General features: G+C 36.6%; 1 protein-coding gene across 1 annotated transcript; it reads right to left on the reverse strand.

The window, feature by feature from the left end:
* Positions 1 to 7,925: 7,925 nt before the first annotated feature.
* Positions 7,926 to 17,352, reverse strand: LOC131653572 (DNA repair protein RAD5A-like). Its single transcript, XM_058923757.1, has 20 exons — positions 16,641 to 17,352; positions 16,413 to 16,546; positions 16,147 to 16,282; positions 15,907 to 15,960; positions 15,698 to 15,823; positions 15,462 to 15,613; positions 15,298 to 15,382; positions 14,928 to 15,206; positions 14,692 to 14,838; positions 14,449 to 14,604; positions 13,564 to 13,631; positions 12,838 to 12,960; positions 12,665 to 12,764; positions 12,426 to 12,538; positions 10,559 to 10,837; positions 10,215 to 10,415; positions 9,902 to 9,995; positions 9,747 to 9,818; positions 8,961 to 9,059; positions 7,926 to 8,610 (listed from the first exon to the last, which is right to left on the reverse strand). Exons 1-20 carry the CDS (start codon positions 17,136 to 17,138, stop codon positions 8,488 to 8,490), a joined length of 3,039 nt encoding a protein of 1,012 aa, XP_058779740.1. The 5' UTR covers positions 17,139 to 17,352; the 3' UTR covers positions 7,926 to 8,487.
* Positions 17,353 to 23,130: the final 5,778 nt, after the last annotated feature.

Below are 23,130 nucleotides of genomic sequence, written 5' to 3' on the forward strand. Positions count from 1 at the left end.
GGTATATCCAATGATGATATACCATCATTTTCTTCCTCAAGAACATCATCGGGATTCAATGGTATATCTGATAATGATATACCATCATATTCTTCCTCAAGACCATCTTCAATTCCTGCGCCTTGCTACTAACTCATCATCTTCAATTCCTGCGCCTCCCTCATTCATTGCAGCATCATCACGGCCGCCACCAGCATCTTTCTGATCAGTTGTGGAACTGATCATCTTTGGTGACTCCTTCTCCTCATTACCGAACTCTGATGCTTGCTGCTTCGACACTGCATCCCTATTCGGTGACTGAGTTGCATTCTGAGATTTCGCCATTGAAGAAACTCTTTCACAATGTAAGGGAAAGTTGCAAGAAAGAACCTACGGAATATGAAGAGAGAGGGATGAATATACAATTTATAAGGAAGTGTAACTAACTAGTTATAACTACTTCTAGTTAATCAACTGTCATAACAGAAAACTGCTAACTAATCAATAACCGTTAAAATATACCAACATATATCATATGGAGTGACATACAAAAACCATAGAGGAGTAAAAATTAAATTTAAGAAAGTCTTATAATATAGAACCACATTTGCTAACTAGTCCATCATAAAAAACATAAAATAAATATTAGTGAAGATTTAAATTTACAATACTTAACGTTTTCTTATAAACTGTATATTTTAAGGACAAATCACTCTTAATTGTTTTCTTATAAACTGTATATTTTAACGACAAATTACTCTTAATTGAATTTAAAGTGAAGCTCTCATTAAGGACAAAAATATATGAAGATATGATAATATACCAAGATATAAAAATTGATAATTTCTTAAAGCATCCTATATACCTAAAAAACACCCTATGCAACTTTCCAAAAAGCCTTTCAGTTTTCGAAAAGGTATCTCCGGACGCACCCTTTTTTTAACGTCAGATTGTTACGGAGATACATATTTGTAACGTGGTCGGAGATGTATCTCTGAAATTTATGAAGTAACACATATTAATTTGTGAATGATTCTCCAATCAAATATTGTTAGAACATATTAATTTGCCTAATTTTTCAACTTTCTAATTAAGTTTCTTTAAAAATACATTGCTGCCTTTTGTTAAAAAAAGTCTGTGCTAAAAGTTCCTTGGCAATGGCATGAATTACTACTATATTACCAAATCTGCAGTAAAACTCAGCAAGTAATTAGACTGTTTTGGATATAAACAACTCTTCCTAATCACAACCATTAAGTTCCTTTGACAAATCTCTTCGCACATTGCAACACTTGACACAAGAGCCAAAGTTTCTAAACATTTGGCTTCCTTGCCACAGAGAAGACATGGACCTCAGTCTTTCTTCCGCCAAACAGAATGGCTATTAGTTGTAAATATGTTCAAAACCAGATTGGTGGCTAAAGGCTTTTATCAAATGCAGTGCTCTTATTTTAATGAAACATTAATATCACTAGTTGTTAAACCATTCACGATACGGGTAATCCTAACAGTTGCAATTTCACAAGTGGACTATATAATAGTTGGATGTCAACAACGCTTTATTGAAAGTTATATGAACCATATTTTTAGGCTTGAGTTCCACTACTGTGTTTCCTAAGGATATAGTATACATTCACTCTACATGTTAACAGAACTATATATTGTAAGATAATCCATGATATTTCATTGGAAATATACCAATATTCGAAGTTACACCTTCACTACAATATCTGATCATGAATAAGATCATACACTGACATAGAACATCTCTTAACAACATATAACAGAAAAATGCATCTCAAAGCCAGGGAATTAAATTTCTAATTATCCTTCCTGAAAAATCAACTGAAAAGAAAAGAGAACAATTATGGAATTTAAATATCATTTCCTGATCAAGAACTTTTCTGTGAAGAAGTTTGCTCAGAAGTTGTTTGAGAATGTCCGTCTTTTCTCTTCTTTGATCCGGAACCAGAACCAGGAGGGTGACCTCTTCTTATCTTGGTTGGATTTTCTGCAGAAACTGTTTCAGTTACAGGTCCCTCTTTTCTCTTCTTTGAATCCAATGGCAATGTTGAAGAATCATTGATTGATACATCACCAGCTACTTGTTTTCCTTTCTTGGAAGAAGTTTCAGTTTCAGTTTGAGAAGGTTCTTCATTTTCCAATGGTATATCCAAATCCGATAATGACATACCATCCTTTTCTTCCTCAGGACCATCATCGAGATCCAATGGTATATCCAATGACAGTATACCATCATTTTCTTCCTCAAGACCATCATCGAGATCCAATGGTATATCCAATGACGATATAACATCATTTTCTTCCCCAAGAACATCATCGGGATTCAATGGTATATCCAATGATGATATACCATCATTTTCTTCCTCAGGAACATCATCGGGATCCACTGGTATATCCGATAATGATATACCATCATATTCTTCCTCAAGACCAACTTCGTGACACAGAAGCCTTGCTACTAACTCATCATCTTCAATTCCTGCGCCTCCCTCATTCATTGCAGCATCATCACGGCCGCCACCAGCATCTTTCTGATCAGTAGTGGAACTGATCATCTTTGGTGACTCCTTCTCCTCATTACCGGACTCTGCTGCTTGCTCCTCCGACACTGCATCCCTATTCGGTGGCTGAGTCGCATTCTGAGCTTTCGCCATTAAAGAAACTCTTTTCACAATGTAAGGGAAAGTTGCAAGAAAGAACCTGTGGAATATGAGAAGAGAGATGAACATACGTTTATAAGGAAGTGTAACTAACTAGTTATAACTACTTCTAGTTAAAATAACCGTTAAAATATATCAACTGTCATAACAGAAAACGGTTAACTGATCAATAACCGTTAAAATATATCAATATATCATATATGCATGTGTCTGTTTTAGATGGAAATTACATTTAGCAACTCTTATGAATCTTATGGAATGACATTCAAAAAGCATAGAGGAATAAAAATTAAATTTTAAGAAAGCCTTATAATATAGAACCACATTTGCTAACTAGTCCATCCTAAAAAAAGGGTTAATAACCAATTACCTCCTGCCATATAGGACGAATCTTAAAAACAACTTTATAAAAAAAACACAGATTTTATCCTGTGATTTGAAGATTTCCTTGTTTTAGTCCTTTAGTTGATCTGGTCACTTAAAATGCTGATGTGGAAATGACATGTTGGCATGTTTAGGTTAAGTGAGTCATATGTGGTTTAATACTATTTATTTATTTCGAAAATATTAAATGATGTAATTTTTTTTAATTAGTCTAAGAAATTAAAATATAAAAGACAATAAAAAATTCATCAATTCATTTCGTTCACCTCCCTAAAAACCTAAATTAGAAAACTTGGTTCTTCATCGCCTCCTTCAAGATTACGAAGCCTTCATTGGCAACCTGTGAAGTTGTGTCAGGTACAATTGTCTTCTATTTTCACTAAACCAAACCTTTTGGAAATTTCATTCATGATTCTTAGTACATGCATGCCTGTTCGTTCCATTTGAAGGAATGACACTATTCAACTTAATCTTTCAACATGGTGGTCAGTTTGTGCGAGAAAGCTTTGTTTTTTAAGAGGAGGAAGTGAAACTATTGTTAGTGGGCAACATTCAGACACATGGTCGTACTACGAAGTTATGAGCTTAGTACTCGAGTGTGGATATGACAGTAGTGGAATCCGAATGTGGAGGAAAATAGAAGGTATCGACGAAAGTTTCTTCCACGTGACTGAAGATGTTCACGTTACAGATATTTCCAATCATTCTATTTTGCACAATGTTGATGGACATATTTGGCTTGAGCACTTTGTTGGAAACAACTCAAAAAGAGCGTCGAATCCAAATATTGTTGATGTTGGTGAAGAGAGTGATGATGTTGAAGATGAAGACTATGTAGAAATAAGATTTCGGGACAGCGAGGAATAAAGAGTGAATGATGACAACGAAGGCTTTGTGGTTGTGGAGGTTGATAGACCTGATGAAGGTAATAGGTTTGAAATCAGAGGTAAGAAATTCAGGTACAAGTTAAGAGCTAACAAAAATGCATCAACTGTAAGGTCTCCCAAGAAACTCAAGTTGCGTGTTCCTTCTAGGGTCATTGGTGACAATCATAGTCCATCAAAGGTTGTAGAGCAATATGGAGATTATGAAAGTGAAGAGTTGGGTAGCGCTGATCCAGATGTTAGTGACAACGAAAGGATGCTCAAGTATGAGAAGTTTAGAGAATTGTCTTTTCTAAATGGTAGAGAGATTGGTTTTTGAAAAATGAAAGTAATAGGGTTAGGGGAGAGTGTAGGGGTAAATGTGGTTTTTTAGTCCTTTGTAGTAAAGTTGGTGACAGACTCACTTTTTAAATAAAGACTTTGGTGGGGACTCATACATATGTTAGGGTTTTGAATAACAAGTCAGCAAACTCAAAGTGGGTGTCTAAGGTTGTAGTAGAAAAGAGGCAGTCTAGTGGCAAGGTCAAAATTTCAGATCTAATGAGTAAATACTCAGTTGGAATTTCTAAGGGAAGGGCATGGAGGGCCAAACACATAGCTGAAGAAATTATTGAAGGTGACTCATGTAGACAATAGAAATAGTAATGCTGCAGAACTTAAGAAATAAAATGATGAAAATACTATGAAGAACAATATGGAGAGGCCAATTCCACCAAGGTTTGATAGTTTCTATTTTTGTTTTGATGGCTGCAAGAAATGGTTTCTCCATGGTTGCAAACCATTTATTTATGTAGATGGATGTCACCTGAAGACAAAATATGGTGGCCAGCTACTTATTGTTGTGGATAGGGATCCAAATGATTAGTATTTTCCTCTAGCATTTGGTGTTATGGAGACAGAGACAAAGGAAAGTTGGAGGTGGTTCTTACATCTGCTTATGGAAGATATTGGGCAGCACAGAAGATATGTATTCATATCTGACCAACAAAAAGTATGAATTTATTTCTATTCATTTGTATAGTTATGTATATGTGATTTTTAGCTAAAAAGTGTTACCATTTTCATACGGGCTTGTGGCTATATTTGAAGAGATGTTTGACTCAATCGAGCATAGAATATGCCTAAGGCATTTGTATGCCAATTTCAAAAAGAAATTTGGTGGAGACAGCGAAATAAGGGATCTAATGATGGGACTAGAAAAAGCAACATACCTTCAAGCTTGGGAGAAAAAGATGTTTGAGTTACGGCAACTTGATAAAAAAAAGCTTAGGAATGGCTATTGGGTGTTTCAACCAATCTATGGTGTAAGCATGCTTTTAGTTATTATCCAAAATGTGATGTTCTAATGAATAATTTTAGTGAGTCTTTCAATAGTACCATATTGCAGGCTAGAGATAAACCAATTATCATTATGTATGAATGGATTAGAAACTATCTCATGAATAGGGAAGTTGTTAGTTTAACCAAGTTAGACAAGTGAAAACATAAGATAATGTTTATGCCTAAGAAAAGATTGGACATGGAGGTTATAATGAGTGGTAATTGGATTCCTACATGGTGTCAAAACATGGTTTGGTAGGTTAACCACACATTTGATGGTCATCAATTCATTGATAAGTTTAGTAAAAAAACATGTACATGATGTTTTTGGGAACTTGTGGGCATTCCATGTAGACATGCCATAGGTTCCATGAGTTATAAGAAACTAGATCCAGAGACATTTGTGAATGATTGTTATAGTAGGAAAACATATACTAAGTGTTACTCATATAGTGTGAGTCTCACTAATGAAATGGATATGTGGCCTAATGTTGATGCTGAGGATATGCTTCCACCTAGATTTTAGAAAGGATCGGGTAGACCAAGTAAACTTAGGATTAGAAAACATGATGAAAATGGATCTAGGATGAGAAGGCCTCGTGTTAATTACAGGTGTATTAAGTGTGACAGTATGGGACAAACAGATGGATCACATTGCATTCATATTTAGATAATACAAAGAATACAACTCCATCGGTACAACACATATTTTTTCCACATATCAACTAATTCTACATGTGCACAACACATTCTACCTAGTACTAAACATAATAGCAAAAAAATCCAAGATGCAATAAAAAGGTAAGTGAGGGCATTAATGGTCTTCTGATCTTTTGCAGACTTCATTTTTAGCTTCTCAATCTTCTTCATGTTCATTGTCTTCCCAAACTCATGCACGAATCTCATCCCAAACTCAACTTCATAATTCCTCATAACCTCCATCATCTTTTCACTTTTAGTGCAACCTCCATCATACCTTTGTTCATCATGTTTTCCATTATCAAGTTCATCATCCTAGTGAAATAGATGACAATCATCATCGTTTTGGAAAATAGATGAAACATATGAAGATTAAAAAAAATCTGGAAAAATATTAATATACATCACCATTAAATGATATATGAACAAGGGATATGAAGAAATGTGAACAAATTCCTCAATTTTTACACTTCCAATATCTTCTTTCAGGGTTTGACCTTGATTTCAAAACAAAGATTCTCATAGGAAGCTCGTGCCCACAAATTGGAGCTTTTCTTCCACTGTATTTGATCCCTGAACTAGCGCTTCCTACCATAGGTGAAAATTATGGAGAACAAATGAAGGAGAAGGGGAACCTAGCTACGCATACGATGAAGATGAACAAAATCAAATATGATTTTATTTTGTTTTATTTTACATCATTTAATACCATGGTTGAAAATAAATAATTAGAGAAAATAAAGCCATGTATGGCTCACTTAACCTAAGCATGCCAACATGTCATTTCCACATCAGCATGACCAGATCTACTAAAAGACTAAAATAAAGGAATCTTCAAATTACAGGGATGGAATTTATGTTTTTCTTACAGGGTTGTTTTGAGATTCGCCTCATATGATATGGATAAATGGTTATTAACCCTAAAAAATAAAATAAAAAATTAGTGAAGATTTAAATATACAATACAAAACGTTTTCTTATATCTGTATATTTTAAGGACAAATTACTCTTAATTGAATTTAAAGTGAAGCTCTTATTAAGTACAAAAATATATTGATAATACCAAGATATAAAAATTAAGCTCTCAAACTCGTTAAAAAAATAAACGAGATCAATATAGTCTCTTGATCCACTATCTCTCAAATAATGAGGTGGATTGTTAATTTTCTTATGTGATAGTACTATTTTTTGTATAATTTATTGGATGGATCACTTGAATAGGCAATGTAAAATATGCTCTATATATTGGTTGAATTGTTTATGAGTTGGGTGACATGTTATTAGATAGATTTTTTTTTATTAGAAAGACAAATGGAAAGATTTACTTGGACCGTAAAGTTATTCCGAGAGGGAGTTTGATTATTCAACATAGAGTATTATTTTTTAATAGAAAAATCAAGAGGAGAGCAAAGATAAGAAGTCAAATGGGAGTGCAGGGGATCAAATGGTGGCATTTGAATGGTGAAAAACAAGAAAATTTCAAATGCAAAATCTTTTAGGGAGGGTTTAGACAACCAAAAAAAATAAAAATATGATATGATGAATAAAATGGCCTAAAAGATTAAAAAAATAGCTAAAGAAACATTGAGATAATCAAGAGATTTTGAACCTAAAGGTAAATAATCGTTATGGTAGAATGAAAATGTCCAAAGTAAAGTTAGAACAAGAAAATGATTGTTTTATAGAATGCTCGAGGTGTAAAACTGTTGGAAGTTAGGTAAAAAGTATAAGAAATCTTAGAATGAGACTAAAAAGGCGGTGTATGAAGCAAAAATTCAAAATTTTAACAGATTATGGCAATCTTTAGGAACCAATGAGTGAGAATATATATCTTGTTGGTAAGACTTTGGCAAGTCTAAACACATAACATTACAAAAATTTAAACAAAGATCAAAATATTTTCAGTGAAACATAAAAATGTTTAAAATACACAAACAATTAACAAAATTGTTGCATCTGGTGCCACTGTGGCAAATGTTAAAATTATCATACTATTGATGTACAATGGAACCTCAGTGTTCTCCGTGACTAAATTGTTCGAACTATTGTACAGTTAATTTAAAACAAATGAACCCTAATTACAATCTATTGTTTGAATGAAGGTTACAGCGGATGGCTTCTTCTCATCCTCCTTCAAAGCTCAAGAATTCTTCCCCTCCAAATTGTGGGTAAAGCGTTAAATCAAATACTTAATGAATTACATAGGTACATAGAGAAATCAGGAGCTATGCTGAAAATATATTTGATAATCTATCTTTACCCTTTTTCTGATAAGAATGATCTCTGTCCCTTCTTTCGGCTTTCATGTCCCATGTAGGAGATGGAACCCCTTATATTTTAACTTAAATACCCTCCAACCATTCCCCTTCCAAAAATTTACTTCTCCCTAGCTCACATGTCATCTAAGAAGCAATTTCTTCTTACGAATCACCATTATCTTGTATGCAGTTGGCAAAAGAGAACCATGAGATGCAAAATGATGAAGGTGGGCGCGTGGTGCACCTAACAGAAAACAATGTTTTCACTACCTCGTTGCTCTAAGTAAAAAGCATCTTCAACTCCTCAATTCGTGCAGATCGAACCTCCTGATCCGTCAAGGCACCAGAAATCATTCTTTGTTTGCGTGCTTGCACTGCCTCCATTCTCTGCTCAACTGACCCCTGCAATGTGAAACATAAGAATAAATGTCTTATTTGAGTCAATGAAGTCGCGTCATTTGGTGGTATATGCTAACAACCATGCATAACTATCCATACATATTAACTCTCTTGAACCTCACAATCTTGTATTAGACTCATAAGCAAACACAGCCTCGTTAAAATTTTAACACCAACTAAACAAATTATAGATGAAATGTTCACATGTGAAAAGAAAAAGTTCAGCTCAGGTGGTGGCTTTGCAACCCAAACTTAACTAGTTCACTACCAGATTCCTCATACCCAGTGAAGCAATATGATGATAAAATCATGTATGTATGCAAGATTTCCCAAAATTGGGATACTAAATATACCTTCACAATAAACCGTTTGATGGCCACCTTCTTTGTTTGTCCAATGCGATGAATACGCATAACGGCTTGTTCCTCAACAGCTGGATTCCACCATGGGTCCTGTTGATATTGACAAACTATCTATATCAAAAGTGCTTTTAAAAAAACAACTTAATGAACAATAATAATACGACACGTTGATATGTTGGTTATCTATAAACATAATATGGTGCAATTTTCTGAATACTTAATACTCTTATATAAGATTCATGGCTCCTCCTTAAATATTGCATAGATTAAATTTCTTAATATAAAATATATACTAAAACAACTATTTGGAAGCCAAAAATCTGTTTACTTAAATAGAAACAAGTACAAGTATTATGGGTATAATAACCTAAATTTGCATCATTTCGCTACATTCGTTTATCTCCCAGCTTCAAATTAATCAAAGAGCCGTGTTTTGATTTCCATTTTATTGAAACAGGGGTTCAATCGAGTATCAACTTGAAACCTTGTTCAAAAATCTCAAAAAATCCTTTTGGAAACAACATTAGGATCCATGTATTTTCTTTATTGAATATATAAGATTGGCATAGAGTAAGATAGAATATTCTGTAATTATTCTATTAATTGCTTTGATGTCTATATAAAAAGTGATCATTGTGCAGTTGAAACACGTTTCACCACCTGTCCTTTTTTCTTTTCATTCAACAAATCCAAATACTTTGTTTACCCTCCGTTAGTAAACCTGAAGCTAGACAAATACACACCAGTTTAAGCAAAAAGAAACTGATATGCTCATACCATGACAAAAGCATTGGAAGCTGCTGTTAGATTTATACCCACTCCACCAGCTTTTAGTGACATCAACAACACCTGGTGCAAGAAATAGTCAATGCATTGACACGGATCGCTGTACTGACTAGGTAACAGACAAATATGAGGAAATATGTTAAAACCTGTATGTCACTGTCTTCTGAGAATTGTTTGATTACTTTTTCCCGCTGCTGCAGATTCAATGTCCCATCAAGACGAAGAAATGATATTTTATTCCTGGACATCAATGATAAAACAAAGATAATGATTAATGAACCTCTGGTACCATTGTTCATCACCAAGATGAAGCATGCCACAAGATCACAACAAGAATGATTAAAACACAACGTAAAAAAAACATGACTGTCTATAGGAACAGCTCTTTTCAAGATTTCACATTCATTCAAATTCTCCCATGTTATTCCTAAAACACGACGAAACCAGCAAAAATCTTACCGATTAAAGGGAATCTGCAAGAGGTCTAGAAAAGCAGTCCACTGGCTGAAAACAATGCTCTTAGATCCTGAGGAGCGGAGATTTTCAAGTTCATTCAAAAGACCGGTTACCTTGCATGACTCTACCCAGTTCTTCTCGATATCAACCTGAAATCGACTCTCAGTAGGGGCAGTGATAAGATCCTGCTTGCTGACCGTTTTCCTGTTAAAAACAACTTTAGGACTACAAGTTTGCACTATAACCAAATTTATTTGAAACTACTGCAATAAAACCAATCTTAAACATCTATTAGTCCAAGTAAAAGAGAAGATATCCAAAATTCTAACAGGTTAACCTGAAAATACCTACAAACAGGACATAAACCAGACATAGAATTTCGCCAACTTGCCAAGAGGCATTCCCGGCAAAGGCGGTGAGCACACGGTGTCAACACTGCATCTTCAAATGCTTCAAGACATATTGGACACTCTCCCTGCTCCCCTTTACGCAGCTCCTCCACAACTTCTTGAACATAAGCTCGTGAGAGTGCATCTTTTTCTTCACCTTCTGAAGCATTACAAGTTCCTTTAAGGAAGCGCTTAGCTAGTTTCTTTAGATCAGCAAATTCTTGAGTATCACCTCGACTAAAAAAATAAATGGCAATCATGACAAAAGGTTAAGGCTTAGTAACACAACAATTAAATTATGCAAGGGGGAAAGAAAACATCACCACAAGAGGGCTTTTAAATCATATTGTGTTAAACAAAGTTCCCAAAAAACATCAAAAGTGAGACATCATCAAGCAAGGCTAACAAACCCATCCTATGTGCAATGATAAACCCATTCCTAAATAGTATCTGATGCAATCAAACACCTTATACAAATATATCAGCTATGTATATCTTTGTGTTCAAGAAAGAAAAGTTTGTGATGAGCCATGAGCCCACAGCCTAAATGAAATATTCCAAATACTTTCAAACAATTTAGTGATGCAAAATCAAATAAGCAGGGTTGCCAATCAAGAAAGTCGTGCACCAGGATGGTGAAAAGAGGGTGGGATAACCACTTGATCTATAATCCTTTCTTGCTTCTTACTCACATTTAGTAATATTACTTTTTTCCTTTTGCGTGGCTTTGTCTCTGCCATGTAGCACATTGGAGCTCAATTCTAAACAAATGTTCTCAAAAAATTCTTGTCTTTTCTTTTCTTAGGTTTCTAGAGTTAAGGAGCTAGCTCAGGGCGTGTGATCAAGTTCCTTTGCCACATCCACCTAGGCTTGAGGGGGAAGTACAAAAGTGCATCAAGGCATGCAACTCTTGAGTTGCTCAAACTGTCAGAATGCTTATTTGACAGATGTCATCACAGCTGTTAGTTGTTAGTTAGAATTTTTCAGTTAATGTGGACAGGATTGCTGTAAATTATAACTGCAGTAAGATTATTTTACTGCACTAGAGCTGCCGTAAACTTCATCAGATCCCTATAAATAACTCTTTAACTCTATCATTCATCAGTTATTCAAATACCAACTTTTTTTCCACTTTCTTTTTCTCTAGAATTCCTCAGTTTCAGAATTTCAATATCATTCTTTCAAAGTGCTGCCTTATAGCTTCACCTTAAAAACCCATAGCCTTCTAAATATGATTAGCAACAAATAATTTAACTTTTCAGTAGTTACCCTCCATAATACTCTTCAATTTCAGAAAGAAATGAGATTTTTCTGAATTGGGAAAAAAGATTGACTGTTAGATCAATATACTTAAGTACTTCTCAGCTATCACACTGTCATTCAGTAGTTACCCTCCATAATACTCCCTAATGCACACTATCATTCAGCATTTCGTCATTATTTTGCCCTTCTGTATCTGATCAGTTTGATTAGCGCTGAAGCTCACTATAATTTCACTAAAATTCAACTTTGATACCATACATTATATTTCAGAGCCAAATCTTTTCAAAAATAATCATGTTTCGTACTGAAAACGTTACTGAACGTTCTCCTTAAAATGAAAAAATAAACCTAACCTAACTAAGAACACCTCAGAATAGCTTATGAATTGCATTTAATTTGGTCAGACCAAATTAGAAATTTCCTTCGAGCAAGTTAAATATGTTTGTGAACTGTTCCTTAAAGTCAATTGATCAGACCAAACGCTTATTGTTAAAACAATTTACACTGGCAGCATATTTCCACTGTAACAGCCAAGTTATAACCGAAATGCAAGACACCGCACCTCATTACAAGAAACGGATGGTCACAGCATTGCCGAAGACGTAAAAGTAGCTCTAGAATTGAAGCATAATTATGAAGAACACGTCCTTGCTCAACAAACTGATCAAACTTTACCTACATAAATTTCACCCAACACTCATGATCAACGTAGCATTTTTCAGTGCCAAAGAAGTAAAATGAAAAATTTTAATATAGATTAGGATCAACTTAAAAAAAAAAAAAAAAAAAAAAAAAACAAACCTTAGATCTTTTGAATAGGGCCTCATAAAAGTCTTTTTCAGCTTCTGTGGGTTCACAATAAATTATCTGCATATCAGCAGGAGGGAGAACAAGTATAGGCCTACAACAAACAATAGGTTAACAGAATATACTAGATGTTAAAAACGACTCAATTGCTTAACCAGTTTACTAACTTGCCCTCTCGATCTGTGCTATGTTTGGTTCTCCTCAACATGATAGGCTTTAAAATGGACTGAACTAATTTCAATCCTCTCTCATCGCCACCCTCAAATGGTTTCTGAATAAGCTTGTTCCACCTGGATCATACAAGGCAAATCTTCAGAGTCAGGCCTTCCAGCCACATACCCCCTTTATGGTTAAATAATTTAAGTAATAAACAGAGTAGAAGTAACTAAAGTGCTTTGCAATAGATTGCTATACCAAGCAATCATAACATCCAGCGCGGTTTCACCCTCCAGTTATTTTAATCAAATTTTGACTGGAAACATTATATTCATAAACCCCAAATAAATCATAAGGTGCTGATATCTTCAGTTCGCCAACAGAGGCATAAAAAGCAAAAGAAAAAAAGGAGAGCCAGACCAGTTGTCTTAAGAGTCAAACTAAAAATTCCATGTACAAGTCTTGTTACTGCTTTCATTTGTTTCAATCCTCTGAAGGAAATATTTGAGAGCTAAAACATTAACTAGAATGTGGGACAATAAATCAAGTTAGATAAATGAAATCCAAAGTTTGGTTTCAACATATATAACAAAATATGAAATCATAACAAATCATCAAAGCCTGGCATTCACCCTCCAAAAATAATGAGAAATGAAAAAGCATGGTAAAACATATTGGATATTGGACATATTACAATTAGAGTTAAATAGCCAACACTAAGAATAAAATTATTTTACCAGGCCCAATGACCCCAAGGCTCTATTCTCAAAAAGCGAAGAAGACTGTAAACATCTTCAAGGTTGTTCTGTAGATAAGAATAAAAGGACTCAGTGTCAGAAAGCATGAAAACTATATGATTATATTCGCTGTCATGAGAGTCGTGACCAACCAAAAATAAGTCAACTAATGCTCAATACGAATACATGGATTCAAGAGCGCCCTTCCGGCCTCTGGATTAAGACATTTTTTAACTACCAACTAACTGCCCCCTTTCTCTTATATATGGGTAACATGAATTTACAATTGAATATTAATTCTTCCTCTCTATTCCCCCACATAACATCTATCCTCTTAATTAACTATTGGAATTTGGGGGTCTATCAATACTCGTTTGAAAGTCATTAACGCAACCCAACTGCAGATATTCTTTACATTTCCTAAAGAAAAAAAAAAGTATACGAAATTCATTTTTGGAATTGAAAAAAGAATAAGTCAACAACAAAGCAAATTTGCATGACAAACTACATGTTATCATATTTAAACATAATACCAAACTTGCTTCTAGGATTAAGCAAAAATAATAAATGAAGTATAACAGAATAAGAATGCAAGATGACAAAATAAACACAATTCAGAGCATGAAAAAGACATGATAATCATAAACAAATCAATATCATAATCATACAACCCAGAGAGATGGAAATCATAAGACACTGTCAAAGTTAAATCAAGATTTGTAAGTTTAATCATACAACATAACCTTGGCATTAATTGAAGATTCCCAGTGTATCAAATTAATGCATCACTTAGTGGTCTTCTAAAAATTAGGATGAAAACTCTTGTCTTAGATTTAATCCACATAAAAAATAATTTTATATAAGAGTAAGACTCGAAATATACACCTGGATTGGAGTCCCAGTAAGACACCAGCGATTGTCAGCAATTAGAGCAGAAGCAGCCATAGAAACTTGACTTTTAGAAGATTTTATAGTATGTGCCTCGTCAAGAACCACTCTGAACCAACGAATTGAGAAGAGTCCACCATTATTCTCTGCATTCTGTACAAGAGACGGATAGAAAGATGTGCAAGTTGATAAGATTTAAGAAATGAAGCAAACTGGCAGAGTGAACAGGTTTGCAACTACCTCACTGGAAAAATCAGAAGCCAAAACTCCGTATGTAGTTATTACAACGTCACATTGAGCTAGACTTTTGGCATCTTTGGGCCTACTTTGCCCATAATGAACATATAGAGACAGGGACCCAGGGCGCACGTGAGTTTCAATCTCTGCCTGGAAAATTGTCAAGTGTTTAGAACTAGAAAGAAAGCATTTGAATTACTCTATATATCCCACATTTGATAGCTACATAATGTAAATACCTTCCACTGCCCAAGAAGAGTCATGGGACATATTATCAAGTTGCCGCCACTTGTTAGAGAATTGCTTTGCTTGGTTGGTTTATCAAAACCAGTAAATTTGGTTACCTTCTTTGGAATGTTTGCAGAATTGGGAATTGTACCAGTATCACTAACTTCACCACCTTCAATAAATGGCTGGGTTATGGGTTGACTGCCTAATAATCCACCCCTTCCTGAATGGGCAACGAGGAGGGATATGGTCATTACTGTCTTTCCAAGTCCCATGGCATCTGCCAAAATCTTCAGTTTCAAAAGAAAATAGTGCATTATAAAATTGAAAAGTATGTGAAATAACAACAAAAAATCGGGGTTAACTACTTAAAAAACTTACTCCTCCTCTGGCCATTTGAAGGGTGCTAGGAAATTCTGTTGTGGCTTCACCAGAAAATGCATTCAAATAAACAACAAGCTCCCTCCTGAAAAACACAAGCACGACTACTGCATCAGAACCATTCATTGGTTTATTGTCTATGACAAGTGACAGCAGACACATACTTGTCAGCCAGGCGATATGCCTCCCAACAAGGATGAAGGGTTGTTGTAGTATCGTCCCTTGGCCGTCCCTTCTCCATCTGAATCATCCAATGAAGAGCTTGTTTTTGATAGGGTCGCAGATCACAAAGAAGATTTTCAGGGGGGTCCATTTCCTGAACAAAACTTTCAGGTTAGTGGACGATAATCAAATCATTTATAAGCTTAATATATGTAGAACAAAGCATGTTACTCAGCACCTCTAACTCTGAACTTGACGCAACACCAACAATGTTTTCAAGATCAAATTCGGAAACAGTATCTTCAGTTTCATTCTCATGACCATTTTGCAAAGGACGCTCAGACTTGGCATGTAGTGATGTGACCTGAAGAGAAAATCCCTTCTGTTAAAGAAATCAACCATGTTAATGGAGATGTGGTTTGAAGCAAATATATCCATAACCTTTACCGTTTGACTGAAAGGACGCTTGTTGGAACAGAAATCACCAGGAGTTAACTCTGCCTACAAAACAAGCAATAATGCTGGTCAATAGTCTAGTACAGCTTACTTGATAATAACAAGTGAGTCACTTTTTTCAACAGCAGAAGCTGACTCCATATACAGCAAGAAAACACAATTTACATTGAATATGCCAAATATATAAAAAGGACCCAAAAGAAAAAGAAAAATGTGACAGCCAACAACAACCTTCTTGAAAGGACTAAGACCAAGCAATCGTAACAGGGCTGGAAGAGGATGAAACACTGATTCATCTGTCGAATTTGCAGCATCCTTAAGAGAAACCTGATGTTGCTTAACAAACATTGACCTATTGATGAATACACTGAAACAGACACAATTTATTTATTAAACAATGTACTTCAACAAATACTTCAACAAAACACTGTAACTATATAACTAGTAAAAAACATGGTGTGTCAAGCCAATAAACTTTTTGCAATGAGCATATATACCTGATTGACAAAATGATAGTATCCATGATGCCCAAAACATTAGGTGCAAATTCACATTTCCCTTCAACCTTAACCTTACTATCCCGCACCAGAGGCAACAAACACCGAGCCCATTCATTCGGTATTCTACCAATCTAACAAAAATAATAAAACTACATCACCTAAATCACAAATTGAATTAACAACGACAAAAAAGAAACATTACTAATTTTAACAATTTTAAATTACCTCCCAATCTTGTTCATTAGAAAACCGAACTATCTCAGAACAAGCCGCTGCTCGCCCAAAACCCTTACCTGGAGAAGGCGAGACAGAGACCTTTTTGGCTGGAAACTTGAAAATCACTGCATCACCGGATTTTAAAGCCCTCCCTTTACACGTGGACAGCCCTGCCACTTCACCGGAGCCAATGAACCACCAGTCAGTAGAACCAGACATGATGGAACCAGACTCGACAGGGCACTTCTTGTTTTCTGCATTGGCATTGCGCTTGGAGCTGGATGTGACCGTGGGAGGAGTTGATTTCGGAGGAGAAACCCTTCGTTTATTGATGGCGTGGGTAGGTTGAGATTTAGGGGTGCTAGTATCGAAGATAATGTTGATGGCGGCAGTGACGTCGTTTTTGGCCATGTGAAGGGCTCTTATGATGTCCATGTCGGTGAATTCCGAACCGACTATGGATCGGACGGTGTAGAGGTGATCGTCGGAGACCTTGCTACTACTCATCGGGACTCTAACCCTAAAAAACCCTAATTTTTTTAATGTTAAGGGTTTGGGATTGGAAAATAAAAAAACCCTAATTTTAGGGTAAAGGGTTTGGAGATTGAAAAAAGAAGAGGAAAATTTGAAATTCGTAGAAATTGTAAATTAGCAAAGTGGCGGGGGCGGTGAGTTTCTTGCTACACGGCGGGAGTTCGTGTGAGAGTGACGTGGCTATTTATCTTTCCTTCCCGCCATATCCAATTGAGATTTCGAAAAGTTCTTTTTTTTTAGTTTCTAGAAATTGGGGCAAAATGTGATTTGTCATAAAATTAGGTTTTTTCTTTGGTCACCTCCCTATGGGGGTCACCCCATCGAAAATCCCAAAATACCTCTGCTTCGGAAATGAACTTCCGAAGCGCTTTTTTATTTTAAAAAATTTCCTCAATTCGGAAGTGCATCTCCGAAAACACCCCATGGGGGTGTCTTCGGAGATGAACTTCCGAAAACACCTCATGGGGGGTGTCTTCGGAAATGAACTTCCGAATTATGCAGAAACTGTGTTTTTTTTTATGTTTTTTCATAACAGTCTCGCATTTTAATTAAACGCAAACGCCAAATAAAATAAGCAATAGATAAACTGAAAATACTAATATGATAAATAAACAAAAGAAAAATACTAATCCGATGAAAATAATATATACAAACCGAAAAAAATAAAAATAGTGTGCTAAAGATACAATCCGATAACAAAAAATATATAAACCCGACCACTACTGGGTGTGCCTAAACCTCTCGCCCTGAGACCTCCTCTGCCGCGTGTATGTCGCCGCACGGTCCGCATCAAGGACGATCATCTCCATCACCGCGACTGCCTCTGGACCGCCCCGCTCCACGATACCTCGATCCAATGCGTCCCGCCCAATCATCGATATCCGCTGGCAGATCGGCATGAGATCAATGGCGTGATCATCCTCGGCCTGCTGGTTCTCCAGGATCTCCTCGTGTGCTGGCCTAGGAGCGCCGGGAATGTCGGGTCTCAGAAGAGGATGTGACACCCGGTAGAACCATGTGACGTATCCCTCCTCACTGTGCCAGTCCTGGGTGACCCGAGTGAGACGGTACTCCTCTGGTACCACATGATGCTCCCAGTCCTCCCATATGGCAGTGAGCTGCACTCGGGTCACAGTGTCGGGAGCAGCCTCAAAGGGTGACCTGGGTATCCGCTGCACGAATCCGAACTGACGCATGCACCGCTCAGGGAGATATCGAACCATGATGTCGGTCTCGCATGCCAACCAGCCTGAATATAGAGCAATGCCGTCAAAGGGGACAATCTAAGCGTAGTCGACGAACGGCCTCCAGGTGACGTCGTCGTGCATCGTGCGGTCCAAGTACATACGGTATGGTCCCACCGCATCGTTCCCCCTCTGGAGAGCGTATCTGGCGGCCCTGGGCATGGCGTCCACGTACGCAGGATCGATGTGAAAGTCGTGGATGCGTGAGAAATAGGAGATGATCCAGCTCTGAAACAGAAACAAGATAATGTATTAAAATTAAATACGAAACATATATAAATAAATAAATACGATAATGTTTTAAAATAAAACGTACCGTAAGCAGTGTGCAGGATCCGACCAACTGCCTCGTCCTCCAGTTGGAGGCCTCATTCAGCTTCTGGTAGAGATATGCCAGAGTAGCTGACCCCCAATTCCACTGGTGAACGGTATCCAGGTCCATGAAATAGCGGAGGTAGGCCACGTCGACGTACCTGGCACTCTTGTCCACAAAGCAGGCAGCGCCTACCACATGCATGTACCAGCACCGGAGAGCGCAGCCGCGGTGGTACTCCCTGAATAGGTCGTTATCCTCCTGCTCGGCCTCGGCCGCCGCGTCCAGGTGGAACTCAAAATAGATGCTCAGTGTAGTGAACCGGACATGAGGCCCACAAGTCGTGACGCACTCAAAGTGAGCAACCTCGTGCGGCAGGCCCAAATAGTGCATCATCCACTCAATGGCCTCGACCCTCTGGATCCTGGAGTGGTGCAACAGCGGCCCCCTAATAGGCAGGTGGAGAAGACACTGGACGTCATGCAAGGTGATCGTCAACTCCCCCACCGGCAAGTGGAAAGAAGACGTCTCCTTGTGCCAGCGCTCCACAAATGCCCCCTGCATGCCGGTGCTGATGGTGGTGTACCCGGTCATGCAGAGCCCGCTAAGCCCTGAACCTCGCACATGGTCGTTAAACCACTGAGTTGCTGGTTTAAACAGACCGAAAATCTTCCTGGAGTGGTTCACCATTTTCAATGGCTTTCTCTCCTGTTACAAAAAAAAAAACAAATAAGCGAGAAATAAACGGTAAAATTATAAAAAATGGTGACAAATAAACGGCTAAGTTAAAAAAAATACCTCTCCCTCCAAGATCCGCCGAGCGACGTGATTCTGGTAGTGAATCAGCAGGGAAGTGTCAAATGGCCCTCCCGGATAGCTATCCACCTCCTGCTCCTCCTGCTCCTCCTCCCCGACTGGAGGGTCAACATCCGGTATGACCTCCTCCTCCTCCTCATCCTCATCCTCCTCCTCTCGCTGGCGGGAAGAAGATACCCGAGCCAGCCTACTCCTAGAGCCTGAAGCAGATGAACTCTCCACCAAGTCCTGTGGAACGTGCAGCTGCGCCGCCGCCCGCTCGCGTCTAGCCGACGCAGTCTGGGACTCCCTGCCCTGTCTGATGCGTGCTGGCTGGTTGCCTGACATGTTCCTGTAAACAATCGAAATCGATTAATATGCGAGACAAATGAAAAAACAAAAAAAAATGCACTTCTGATACAGTTCGGAAGTTCATTTCCGAAACTGGGATGGAGGTGTTTTCGGAAATGAACTTCCGAAACACCCCTGCGCAGAGCTTTTCTGCAACCTACAATGGCAGACCCCAAAATCAAACTTTAAACCTATGTCTACACATTCTAAACATCCTAAATACCAGTACCAACCTAACCTAATACATATTTTCCTATTTGTAAACACCCTAATATCAATTTTAAGCATAGATCTAAAACTCAAAATGCTTACCGATTGAAGAGGTTGGAGTGCTTTTTAATGTAGTATAGGAAGCTTGTTGGAGCCTTTGATGTTGCCTTGGAAGTCTTTTAACAAAATTTCGCCTTTGGTGTTGTTTGATGTTGGATTAGGGTAAATGAATGGGGGAGGGGGAGTGTTCTGCTTAATCTGCAGAACGTGTCTTATTTCGGATGTTCATTTCCGAAATTGTGGTTTCGGAAATGAACTTCCGAAATAAGACAATTTTTTTTTAAAAAAAGGCGCTTTCGGAGATGAACTTCCGAAAACACCTTTTTCATGCAGTTCGGAAGTTCATTTCCGAAGTCAGGGGTAGTTTGGGTTTTTCACCAGAGGTGAACTAGAAGGTTGGGAGGTTGGCAAAGAAATTTTCTAAAATTATCATATGAAAATTGTTGCCATGATAAGTCATTTCTTTTGAATTTCGATTTTAACTACCTTTAATTTTATAAATTAAGTTGTACTAATTGGTTGGAAAATGTTTTATGTTTTTCAAAACTATTTTTATATATGCTATTTGTTTTTTTCTTGGTTTGCATAAAGTTGAAGCATTCAATTTCTATTGATGAGTATTTTATTTGATTAAATATATAATTTGGTTAAATATATAATTTGGTCGTTAGGATACATCTTAAAGTATTATATTGTTTGGGAATTGAGATTAATGGTAGCTCATATACAACATTCACACTCTTTAATCTAACAATGTGTCTTTTTCAAATGATAAATTTGTGTGGTTCTTATATCCAAGAGGGATAATATTTAGTAGACATGGTGGCATAAACTTGAGTTTGATCAAAACATTGGCGCTAGAATAAGAGGCAGACTCATATGCTCGCAGTTCAACCCCTTAGCCTCGATTGGGGGCAATTGTTCAGTACGCCTTAAAGTCATTGATTGGGAATCAAGACTAATAATGATAGTTTATATACAACACTCGCATTCCTCATTCTAATTAGACATCTTTTTTGAAGGACGAAAATATGAAAGGTTCTCATGTCCAACGTAGATAATACCTCGTAGACGTAATGACACAAACTTTAAAACATAACTATGTTGCGTGAAAATTTGATGATGATAGTAATATTGTGAAAATAGGCCATGATTTCGGCGAAGAAGATGATCATGTTAGTGGATATCCAGGTGTTAATCATGTTGTGGTTGAAATGGAGACACGAATAACAATGACAATGTTAGTGGTGATTGTACGTTTGATTCAAAACCAACTGTCAATGGTCCTAAAGATATTACAAAAGTTAATTTAAGCATTATAATAATGAAAGGTTAAATGAAGTTCCATTTTCACATCTTATTTATTGCATTCATGTTTTATAATTGGTATTCCATCATTAAAAGGTTTGCGAGTAGGAAACACAAAATGGTGGGAGATTTGAATGGAGAAACACCTCAACTGATGTTTGTGTGTCATAAAAATGGTATGGAGTTGAAAATAGTTCGAGTTTGATTTGGAAACATAAACCAAAACCTAAGTTTTGTTGTATGTGTCGTGCTAGGTGTCAAATTCGTGTTGAATCAAACATTGGTCGATTGTGCATCAATTATTTTAGCGATATTCACAACCATTTGTTCGTAGACAAAAGGTTCACTAGTATGCTTTCGAGTTGGACGGAATTTAATGTGAACATCCTAAGGAATGTATGCATGAAAACTCACATGTATATTATTTGTTTTCTCATCGTGATGGATGTTATGAAATGGTAAGCTATTCAAGTCAATACATGTATAATGGGCAATATAGGCACAGTTGTATGTTCGTTGATGATGTAAAATCCGCATTATGCTTTCTAAATGAGTTGACGTCAAAAGATTATATGTTATTCTAGAGGCATATTATAGACAATTAGGGTTGTATATATCACTTCTTTAGTGTATGGTGTGAGGCGAAAAGATTTGTGTCTATTTCGAGATGTATTGGCTTTGATGCAACATATAGAAAAAACTTGTGTCGATATTGATTTTTCTCATGAATCAAGCACCATAACCAAAGCATTATGTTTGGGATAACTAATGTTGGAAATAAGCAAGAAACGACTTGTGTGTGGTTGTTGTAATAATCGTTTGAAGTGGTGGAGTGAGTTCAAACTCGGTTATAACATATGGTGATTTAGCTATATGAAGCGCCATTAAAATATTTTTCCCAGTCACTCACCATCACTTATGTGTTTGGCATTTGATTCAAAACATGATATATATTATAAGAAATATCAAATTTGTATAAAGATTCAAATAATGCATGATTGGGTGACTTTGATAAATATGAGTTTGGGTGACTTTGATATGTGTGAGTTTAGGTGCAGATGGGAAAGACTAGTTTTTTATTTATTATTTGAAAATAATATTGGATGTGTGATACACAGAGTGAAATATGCGGGCCACGATACGTTTTAGAGGTAAATGTTTTGTTGGTTTTCACACAACTTCATGTTATGGGCGATTGCACTCATAATTTGATAAGTATGTTAATCTCAAGGATTGTCTATTAGGCTTCATGCAATATTTTTCCCGTTTTATTAAATGTATGAGGTATATAGGAGTTGTGGCTGATTTCTCATCATCATTTGGTGGTTCCATGTTACAGACACAATTGTTTAATCTTAAAATAATTGCAGCAAAAATATGGACAAGAGAAATTCCAATTTTGAATGATCTATAACACCATTTACATACAAAGATAATAATTCGATAGAAGAAAATCCATAAATGTGGAACATCTTTTACAAACTCAGTCGCAAAGAAAAACCTTTTCAATTAAAATAGGTTTCAAACGGAATAGAATCTTAGATTGGTTGAGACAATAAATTCTAATCATAAAAATTCCAACTCTTGATGATTTATAACAATGTTTATAAACAAGTGAACAATCAGACATGGTGAATTCCATTATTGCAACACATATCTAACAAAATTAGTAGTAAAGTATAAC

The sequence above is a fragment of the Vicia villosa genome, linkage group LG2 (genome assembly GCF_029867415.1).
Source record: "Vicia villosa cultivar HV-30 ecotype Madison, WI linkage group LG2, Vvil1.0, whole genome shotgun sequence".
In the NCBI taxonomy this organism is placed as follows: domain Eukaryota; kingdom Viridiplantae; phylum Streptophyta; class Magnoliopsida; order Fabales; family Fabaceae; genus Vicia; species Vicia villosa.